This window comes from Gadus macrocephalus, chromosome 10 (genome assembly GCF_031168955.1).
Source record: "Gadus macrocephalus chromosome 10, ASM3116895v1".
Lineage (NCBI taxonomy): Eukaryota > Metazoa > Chordata > Actinopteri > Gadiformes > Gadidae > Gadus > Gadus macrocephalus.
Window position 1 is genome coordinate 18,389,242 of NC_082391.1, and position 10,436 is coordinate 18,399,677.

General features: G+C 39.3%; 2 protein-coding genes across 2 annotated transcripts; both read right to left on the bottom strand.

The window, feature by feature from the left end:
- Window positions 1–4,421: 4,421 nt before the first annotated feature.
- Window positions 4,422–6,291, bottom strand: zgc:92907 (uncharacterized protein LOC436733 homolog). Its single transcript, XM_060063661.1, has 4 exons — window positions 6,090–6,291; window positions 5,542–5,704; window positions 5,230–5,368; window positions 4,422–5,076 (listed from the first exon to the last, which is right to left on the bottom strand). Exons 1-4 carry the CDS (start codon window positions 6,168–6,170, stop codon window positions 4,965–4,967), a joined length of 495 nt encoding a protein of 164 aa, XP_059919644.1. The 5' UTR covers window positions 6,171–6,291; the 3' UTR covers window positions 4,422–4,964.
- A 413-nt stretch (window positions 6,292–6,704) lies between these two features.
- rap2c (RAP2C, member of RAS oncogene family) lies at window positions 6,705–10,203 on the bottom strand. Its single transcript, XM_060063660.1, has 3 exons — window positions 9,343–10,203; window positions 8,783–9,070; window positions 6,705–8,030 (listed from the first exon to the last, which is right to left on the bottom strand). Exons 1-2 carry the CDS (start codon window positions 9,613–9,615, stop codon window positions 8,792–8,794), a joined length of 552 nt encoding a protein of 183 aa, XP_059919643.1. The 5' UTR covers window positions 9,616–10,203; the 3' UTR covers window positions 6,705–8,030; window positions 8,783–8,791.
- Between the last annotated feature and the right edge of the window lie 233 nt (window positions 10,204–10,436).

Consider the following 10,436-nt stretch of genomic DNA (forward strand, 5'->3'; position numbering starts at 1 on the left):
ATGCCATTGGAAAATCAATCAAATGTGGAAAAGAAGAACCAGGGGTAGTTCTGGTGAAAAAACAAAAGTCGCTAAAGATTAAAATATGGCACCAGAAAGTGATCACAGTCTGTCTCTCATCATGGGATGTCTATTGTCTACCACTGTCCCTTTAGCCGGGATAGAGTTTTCGCTTTACTTAACCTAGGCCCTTAGCTACAATTGTTCTTAGACATTTATTTGTGTTTGTTTGTTTTGCCTTATTTTATTATTTCTGTAAAGCACTTTGTAACCGTTTAGAAAAGCGCTGTATAAATAAAGATTATTATTATACTTAGGTAGTTTAAAATAGTCCAGCACACTTCTTGCTGCAATGAAAATGACTATGGCTATGACTATGGCTACCTCAGAATGTTGACCTCAGACAAAACGGCCCTCGTCTAATTTAACTAAATGTAGGCTACTAAACTTGTCCTGCTATCTTGTTGTATAAACTCAGTGGATGAGGGGATGCATGTTACATGCAAATGCATCACAAGGTGGAGATCACAGAAAAGCCTTTTTTAAATAGGATTTTGCAGCCATTCGCCTGTTTGATTCAGTTATTTGTATTTGATAAACATCTCATAACTTCTATGAAAAAAAATCTTCTACACACCTTAAAACCTTTGTTTAAAAGGAGATTTTTGTAGGTCTAAATATCACTTTAATCTAACTGTAACCCATTGCTCATCCATTGAAAGATATAATACAAAAACTAATTTCCATGGTCGGATTTACCAGACAGGTAATGACTGATATAAACACTCTAGTGTGATAATCAAAGTTGCACAATTCCAGTTCCCAGAACCATCTTTTGTTAGATTTACACACAGACATGTCCCGACAAGCAGGACTGGTCAAGATTACCTCACACCAGGGTTCATTTCCCCTTAACTTGTTTAAAACATCAACCACTTGTCTTAAACATCAACCACTATTGGGAAGGGAATTAGCTAATCTAATGTAATTCTACTGATGTATCAACAGTGCAACCATGTGAATATAGCAATATTCACATGGTTGGACTGTCAATATTTACATTAGGAAATTACCTAATACAGGGTTTGCTTAAGAGAATATGTAACCGTATAAATATAATTCAATTATTTTTAGAATTAGAATTATGAGACCATTTCAGGCATCATGTCTGGTTTGGTAGCATTATGTTCAATTTAGAATAATTAAGCACTTAAAGGCACCCAGTGCAACTTTCGAGGCTTAAAAATAAACATTCAATTTCTAGTCTTTTTTACACGTAGTAAGTTTCAATAACTCCATACCATTACATACCGACATTCAAGCAGCAAAGATGAGACGTCGTTGTGTGGTGAGAACTGATAGAAAATCGATAACAACAATGCCGCCATTTTCTTTATTTTTTGTAACCTACAATAAATAAAGCAGGCTTCCAGTCAATGGAAAAATGGCTTCTCCCCACCGGCGATTGTTGTTGTTTACGATTTTCTATCAGTTCTCACCACACAACGACGTCTCATCTTTGCTCCTTGAATGTCGATATGTAATGGTATGGAGTTATTGAAACTTACTACGTGTAAAAAAGACTAGAAATTGAATGTTTATTTTTCATTGAATGTTTACATAAAGTTGCACTGGGTGCCTTTAATATTAACGGCCAAATATTATCCAACAGACAATGATAATATAAGCACACTTATTTATATGCATATAAAAAAATAAAAATTGAACTTCTTAAACAGGACAGCGTTACAAAAAGGCTAATCTATCTTCTATGCTAATCTGGTACATGTTGATGCTTTTATTAACAGTTTTATTGCAGCACTGGCAAGCATGATCGTTGACATATTGTTTGTGGAATAGCCTTAGTAAATGAACCTAACTGATACCATCTGAACAGGAAGCTACGCCAAAGGCAGAAGTAGAATAAAATAGGTCAAATTGTGTGCTGCTTCTTATTTGGTTTAAATGCGCACAACTAACAGTATGTGTCGATGATTTGGGATTTAAGATTTAATGTCTATATATAGTGTCTATTTTAAACAGTTTAACCAGTTAGCTGGAGCGGCTGTAGAGTAGGCAACAGAGGAGCCTAGATCCACTCAAATTATGAAAAATGGCTATACTAAGACAGAAGTAACTCTAATGCACAAAAGATTTTGAAGGCTGCTTCTCCCACACAACATTAAATAGATCTATGATGGGAGAAGATGTAGGCTATTCAAATAAGAATAAATTATACAAATGTACTCTTATCTTACTAGAACAAATCTCTATATTTAAATATTGTCCAGGTGCATCAATACACATTATACATTGTAATATAGACGCTATTTCAATATTTGGATAGTATCTCCTTCCTGTAACACAATGAAATCCTTTCAGGTCATGTAAATTATTTAAAGAAATGTCCAAACTTTTTCAATCAGGGAGGGGATATTAACATTGATACAAGAACTGCAGCGATTACATGGATTGTTTTCAATTTGATGTCAGACCTCGGTAAGCGCAGGTATGCTTATAACCTTAATACAAAGTTGGATCATACTGGTGCAATGGTATACCAAAGGAGAACAGACCTCAGCCCTGCTGTCACACCAGCGGTAAACAGGATCCATATGTTCTCACTTTGGTTTTCTTCGTTTTTGGCGCTGAGTTTCAGGGGCGTGGATCTGCTTTCGGCTCCGACCTTTAGTTCGCTGCATATGAGAGGATGAGGATAACCTTTGATATTAACATGTAGGTACGACTTGATATTACACAATACAGCATGCATCAATACCAACAAATAAACAAACACATTATATCAGGGTTCTATACACTAAGAAACCGGTATTCACACAATCACAATATATCACAGTTCTGTAACAACAAAAAAACAAACAGACTCAAACACACTATAGCAAGTTATAGAGCAAAAATAAAACAGATATGTGCTCAAAAACAGTATATCAGGTTTATGTCCAAACAAACAATCACAAAGTAGCAAGGTTCTATACCAACATCAAAAGATAGAAGACAAGCTCACAGAATGGGTGGACGGGGCCACAGGGGGCATCTTTGTGGCTCTGTGGGCCAACTGAGAAGACAGCTCTTGCTGGCGTCGCTTTTCTAGTCTGGTAGCATGAGACTGCAATTTATCTGAAACACACACACATACGAATAGGCATACAACCAAACGCAAGCACAGACACACATTTTAAAAGAAATTCATAAATACACAGGCAAAATACCCTACACACACCCAGTGGCTATGATTTTGAATAAATGGTGTGTTGAACTGTTGAAAATAGTTACCGAGGAGATCATGGTCTGGATTGTCCAACAATGGGAGGATGGAAACATAGGCCCCATCCTTTGGGCTTCCTGATGAGAAAAACTATATAACCATTACATTGTTTTCAATCTTAAAAATCTATTTATCGTTGGCGGATATGTGGCTTTACTGTTCTGTATATATCGTATACTGAGATATGAAATTGGATTGAGGCCATGGTTACCTTGTCATATCACATTATCTGTGAAAATGATTTCAAGTTCCTGTTAATCAGTTTGACCATTTCTGGTCAGTACTTTTGGAAAAGCTCACGTTTGACAATGCAGGAAATGAAGAAGCATCTGGCAGGAAGTAATCTGTTTGCATACTCATGGTGTTGGGAAAGAAAGAGCAGTTTCAGTCCGCCTTGATCATCACACAAATCAACCAGTCCTGAAAACACACAAAAATGCACAACCTGGCAGACAAATAGTGCGTGTGTGTCAGAGTGATGTTTTTGGACCACATCACTTTATCAGTACACTACCACTACATCTGAATAGTTAACAGAGTGGTTATTTTAGTAATTTTGTAATTACTCAGAGGACAGATGCTTGAGGTAACAGGACACCATTGGATAAGCTGTGTAAGATATTGAATGTCTGCTTTCAGTGATCCATTGCATGAGTCCAACATTTGCTAATGTGCATTACATGATGACCAAACCAAGATATCAAACATGAAATCATAACGAGAAGGATTCTAATCTCATAATTTATAACACACCAATTTATGAATTTTATAATATGATAGTGAAAACGTTTTTTCAGATTCAGTGGTTTTAATGGGATCCAATCTTCATAATTAATTATCTTTTAATAGTCAGAACTGCATCCCTCTGCACCCTCTCCCACCTGCATCAGGAATGTGAAGTTTAGTCCTCAGGTACTGCAGAAGCACATCCACCCGACAGCTGGTGTTGACGAGAAACTGCTGGTCATCTGAGCCACAGCAATACAATACGCACAGATATAATCAAGAAGTCTGTTGAACTAAAAAAAACGTTATTTATAACAGCACATTTTTAAGAAGCTTGTGGCTTACCTCCGTGTTTAATATGAACGAACATCACTCTTGAAGTTTTAAAACAAATTAGAAAATAAAAATATTGTATGAGGAGAGAATTCTTTCTTTATTAAATCCAGTCAAGAGAAGGGAGCCTGCTCAGTGGTTTTCAACGTCTGATTGGCTATCTAGTCCTCTGCTCGTTGGGTTGGACAAACCCAAAGGGGTGTTGGTTTTCATCACAGAGGATAACTCTTCCCTGGATTGTCTCCGTTTAGACTCAGGTGACCCATGTCTGAATCATTTAAGTCTTTTAATACAAAATTAAATAAAAATACAAAACCTGAAAACCGTGAGAGTGAAACTTAATATAACAACTATCAAGATGACCATCTACTTCATGTTTTAACATATAAAGTAATAATTAAATGAAATGAATAATGATAATAAAATGTAAAATATACAATTATGTACAATATACAATCTTATACAACCTTTTGCATGAATAATAGTGAATGGTACCCCATTTCTGACCTTACAAAAGCGAAAGAAAATCAACAAATCTATTGGACAATCTCAGCAATAATGTACGAGCAAGTACTATTAAATATAGATGGTTACAGATTGATTTACTCAACAGACAAATTCACTGTACGCCAAGGGCTATGTCCAGAAAGTTTGCAAAATGCGTTGTCTGTGCAGGTGGGAAAGGCACCAGTACAGACAGGTCCATTGTTCTCAGGGTGTCCGTAAGGGAACTGAAAGAGAGAGGAAATACTGTCATTGCCTTCACCTCTTCTTAGACATAGGCCAGGGACAAAAAATATAGGTTACGTATTTAAACAATTGCTTTTCTGGTAGATTCTTCAACTCTGGCAGGTAAAAAGACAGACTTATAAACCAGAACAGACCTGCAGGTGCAGTAGAGCAGGTGAGACTCTTTATGGAGCTGTCGAGCTAGCTCCAGCTGATGGTTGTCCATCAGCTTGTTGTTGACCACCACCAGAAGAGGCTTGCGCGCTCCCAGAGCCTCCAGACAGCTCCCAGCCCCTGGGGTGCAGAGGGCAGAGTGTAGCTCATGTTGACGAACCGAGCTCCAATTATTGAGCGACCTCAACCCAAGAATGACTAAATAAACACGATTCTACTTTCTTTTTCATATTTAGTTAATCAGTGACTAGGGGGGGCCGAATGATTATGCAGCCCTTGGTTGATATACACACCTGCGTGGCTGATGACAAGGTCAGCACGAGCGATGTCTTCAGAAATTGAGTCTTTGAAACGGAAGGCCTCCAGTGTGAGATCTAGACCACTCTCTGGACCAGGAAGGACAGAGCCTCTTCCCACCTGTAGAACCAAACGCTCATAACCACGAGCCTTTAGTGCCTGTAAAACAATGTGAAACACTCATTAAACCTTGGACATACATATTGAAAAGTATCAATTAGGACAATAAACTGGAAAGTAAGATACGTAACGTCCTGGAAACATGACTCATTTTATTACTCATTTAGTATACGGGTTTTTTTCCAAAGCGGGGAAGTGTATGATTCGTCTTTCCTCAGGGCTGCCTGCAGTAGTAGCCACGAGCCACATTATTCTACTCTTTTCCATAGTTTGAATACGTGGATTCTGTTTCTCACGTAATTTATTGGAATGGTTAGCACAAGGTTAATTATAACATAATGGACACCTCGTCGGGCATTATCCCTTACATATTGTATGGCGGTCACTCATTTCTGATAACACTTTAAAACAGCGTACTACTCACCTTAACAGCTTCAGGAGTCTTTATCGTTAGAATGAGCTCATCGAAACTTGTAGTACCCACAGTTACAAATACGGTCTTCATTGTTGTCAACTTTACGATTAAAACAATACCATGAATTTGGTGTGTGTACTAGTGTACAGGCTTTGAACAAGTCGCTACCTTCCTCCTTGTTCGGTCAGATGTCGGCCGTCTGAATAACGGGCCACACTGCCACCTAGCGGATTGGAGCTTGTACCGCTACAAACTACATTTATTATACCATAAATATATATATTTTAATGTACTTGTAATTTGCCTATTAAGAGATGTTGGTTAAAATAATCCGTTTTTTTGTGTTAAAAGAAAAAATGCTAAACAAGTGTACAGAGAAGCAGTGGTTCAGTAGAGTTCAATCTATATAAGATGAAGATGGTAGCTATTGGTTTAGTCCAAATAATCAATAGAAAATACATTATTGGCATTGAATAAATTTGTAATGGTAACTCCAAATATGTAACATTTTAATGAGAATGTAAGAAAATGAAACGCAAATTCGTAGTTCCTGAATCCTGATCAGGTACCCTGACCTACCCAGTCAGGTAGCCCTAGCTATAAAGAAACACACGGAGGCGGGAATGAAACAGAAAGTTTTTAAGGCTCTGTTAAATTCTCAGTTTCAAAAACAATAGACTATATCTCGAAGTCACAAAAGCAGAAAAAAAACTAGTAGGCCTCTAATTTGAAATGTTAAAAATTGGCTAGCGATGTCATTAGTTTGTAATAAATAGATAAAGAAAATAAAAAATAAAGCAAAGTACATCATGATCAGTTACAGGGACTGGAATTTAAGCTAAACCACAATGGAGTCACCAAGAACTGTCATCTCTAGAGGTCAAAGTAAATCCATTTTGTCCAAAAGAGGGACTTTGTTTTTGTGAGCTAACTTTGGTTATCATTACTAGGGAAACCCCCCTCCCTCAGAATTAACCAGCCCTCCTTATCATAAATGGCGAACAGCACCAGATATTTTGACCCTTAGTGACAGTGCTTGCACACATCATGGTTGGTTTTTATTCAAGCCCCTGAAAGTCCATTGGCTCATTTTTGTAATGTGTAATATATATTTTTTTTTTTTAAACTGCTCATTGTCAACATACATACTTCCATATGTGCTATCAACAGATACACGTAGTAGATACTAAATCGCGAACCCGATCGACCACTGCAACTGGATAAAGAAAAGGGTAGCAGTTAAAACCAAGATAGAATAATAAAACCACATTCAAGTAGAGAACATTGTTAGCTTCCACAACACCGCAATTTCTGTGCTACAAGCAGGATTTTATAACTTGAAAATAGACAGCAAAGTGAGCCATAACGACTATGTATAGTACGGGACATTATTTGCTTGTGGATTAGTCATAAGGTCAGGGAAGTATGCATGCTTAAAAGTAAAGTTTGTTTCGTTATAGTAAAATACTGATTTGAGATTCAAAACTTTTATACAAGTTAAAATATCAACGATATAATGATTAAGCAGCTTTGAAAAAGAGCTGCGGTAAAACAACAACTCCTGTTTTGTTTTTTTTAAACCACAGGAATACACCCAACTCAAAAGACATCAGAGAATAAAAGTCCCATATGGCCGCTTGAACCTGCCGCCTTCCAGCTTGAAGTTGACGGCTGTGGCTGTAGCTGTAAGCTGTGTGTCGGGTTTGCAACAAAGGCCATGGAGTTTCCACACAGACCGTGTTTCTGGAGTCACAATAGTAAAAATAGAGAAGGCCCCGGAGGAACGCTTCTCCTTTGAGGAGGTTCACGGCGGAAAAGTCACAAACCGGTCGTTCAGTAGGAACACTGCCAGCGGCAGGAAGTCAACAACAGGGCTAAACTCAACTTGGCCCCTGGATCATGGGTCATCCAAACAGGAAATGGCTGCTCCAACCTCAGTAAATGATGCCTCTATAAAAAAGGAAAAAACAACGAGAACAAGAAGAAAGGACAAATTTGGTTTAACAAGGGGAGACTCAAATTACAAATGACAATGTTCATTGCCATCCGGAATTACCAGTTATGAAACTGGCAAGTACAGATTTGTTTTTCCTTTTCTACTGGCTGGATCTCAGGTAGCTTGGTTTATTTGGCTCTTCCTGAGCTACAGTGGTTTTTATCCCCTTTCCCACCACTCTAGCACCTCTCTGTTGTAGGCCCTTCTTCATGCAGCATTCCTCTGATGATCGTATGATAACAGTCTAAACCAACAGCTCTGCCAGAGGACGACACACACGACTCATCCTTCTCACTTCCAACTGCTGAGATCTCAACCGATTTTCACAAGCTTGAACTCTACACTACCCAGTACAATGTGCGTCACAGAGGAATAGATGTGACATTATATAATACCAAATGATATATTCGAGAGCGGCTGTGTTAAAGTACTCTTGTGTAAAGCTTGATGAAGAATCGAAATACTGATATTTGACGGCACGTTGCTGAAATTGTACAGCATCCCCTCCCGCGTTGGTAGACTGAATGGGTCTGATCAAGTTCAACTTGTTCCTGTCTAGCTCGACTTGTGGAGAATGGTCTTAACACTCCCTGGGTTAGGGGTTAGATTCCCACTTGGGCCACCCATACAAGGAATGTATGCAATTTGGATAATATGTACATTACATATTACAATGAACTGGATGAGAGACTAGTTTGGTACATACCTGTTGTGCTCACTGTATAACGCATGCAGTGCAGCACTGTTCCTGTTTCTCTGGCAATGTAGAATAGTTCATCTGTCGCACGATCTCAGCAAACAGCTCGTCCACCATGGTCTTGCTCTTGGCTGAGGTTTCGATGAAGGGACACCCCCACTCCTGGGCCAGGGCACGGCCATCGGACCCAGCCACCTCGCGCTCAGACTCCAGGTCCACTTTGTTACCAACCAGGATCAATGGTACTTTCTCAAACCGTTTCACACGAACTATTTGGTCCCTCATCGGTCTGATATCCTGTAAGACAGAAGAGGATGTGCAATTCTTAGTATGACGGATAACGTATAAGCTGCCCTACACGAAAAAAACAAAACATTTTGTGTGAGATTATAACAGTTAAATGTAAATAAACTAACTATCATCAAGTTCTGCAAACGGCAGTGTAGCATATATGGATAGTTATCCAAAACATCTAAACAAATAATCATATCATACCAGTGCACCAGTTGACCAGCAAGTGGAGTGTGATCTACGCTAGTCAATAATCATCAACAATAAGCATGAGATACCTGGAATGACTGCTGATTGACCAGGCTGTAGACAAGTATGAACCCCTGTCCGTTCTTGATGTAGAGATCCCTCATGGACGCGAACTGTTCCGTGCCTGCTGTGTCGAGGATTTCCAGCACAGAGGGCGACGAATCCACCTCGATCTCTTTCCGATAGAAGTCTTCGATCGTCGGGTCATATTTTTCGATGAAAGTGCCGGTGACAAACTGTACAGTCAGCGCAGACTTGCCCACGCCACCGCTCCCCAACACAACAACTTTGTATTCCTTCATTGGGGTTCTCGACTTTGACCCAAGCTATTTTACAAGCTAACGAGTTAGCACGACCGCTATAGCTGTTGTGACAACATTTATCACAACTAAGACGAGCCAAAGATGTACCCAACAAGCGACTGAAGCTAATGGGTTTACCGGGCCTCGTATATGAACCGAAGCCCGACTCCCGCATCCAACTAAACGACAAAGCGAGCTTCGCGTTAGTTGGCATGCAAAGTTGTTGATCACCGCTCACGTTAGCCACTAATGTTAGCTAATGCGGTTTTCACACTGCTCCATACTGGCTATGAGAGAGAAGCCTCCGCAAGCTAACCAGAACAAGAAATGCAGTACAATCCTTTATATTTGTCCGTGTGGCTAGTAGCTTACCAGCAAGTCAAATAAGCACCAAGTTAAATCTTACCGATGTATCCCTAATTCTAGATCGCATGTCAAGCTGCTGTGTGTGTACACACACATACACACGCACACACACACACACACACACACAAAAACTAACCTGCTAGTGTCGCAAAACGCACTGCTGTGACGGCCAGGGCCCGCTGGGGCTGGTACTACTGGTCCAAAAAGTCGCTTTCCTGAATATCCGGTTAATGATTGCGCCACAAATTCAAAGAGACACAGCGACTAATGATTATTTATACAGACAGACAGAAACCGATGCAACTTTATAGTCACATAAGCTCAACCCTCCGCCCCTAGACAGACCGAGACACACCAAAAAAATTGGATTACTAAAGGGATGTATGCATTGATTTATACTATCGAACTTCCATAAAGGCCTAGTTGCGTTCGACAACATGTTTTAGAATTAAATT

What these genes read in the sequence shown, in the direction of transcription:
- zgc:92907 (XM_060063661.1), bottom strand. Translation starts at nt 6,170, where the DNA reads ATGAAGACCGTATTTGTAACTGTGGGTACTACAAGTTTCGATGAGCTC. An exon ending in AGACTCCTGAAGCTGTTAAG is followed by an intron (nt 5,705 to 6,089) that starts GTGAGTAGTACG and finishes ATTGTTTTACAG; the next exon opens with GCACTAAAGGCTCGTGGTTA. An exon ending in CTGCTCTACTGCACCTGCAG is followed by an intron (nt 5,077 to 5,229) that starts GTCTGTTCTGGT and finishes TCTCTCTTTCAG; the next exon opens with TTCCCTTACGGACACCCTGA.
- rap2c (XM_060063660.1), bottom strand. Translation starts at nt 9,615, where the DNA reads ATGAAGGAATACAAAGTTGTTGTGTTGGGGAGCGGTGGCGTGGGCAAG. An exon ending in TCAATCAGCAGTCATTCCAG is followed by an intron (nt 9,071 to 9,342) that starts GTATCTCATGCT and finishes TCTGTCTTACAG; the next exon opens with GATATCAGACCGATGAGGGA.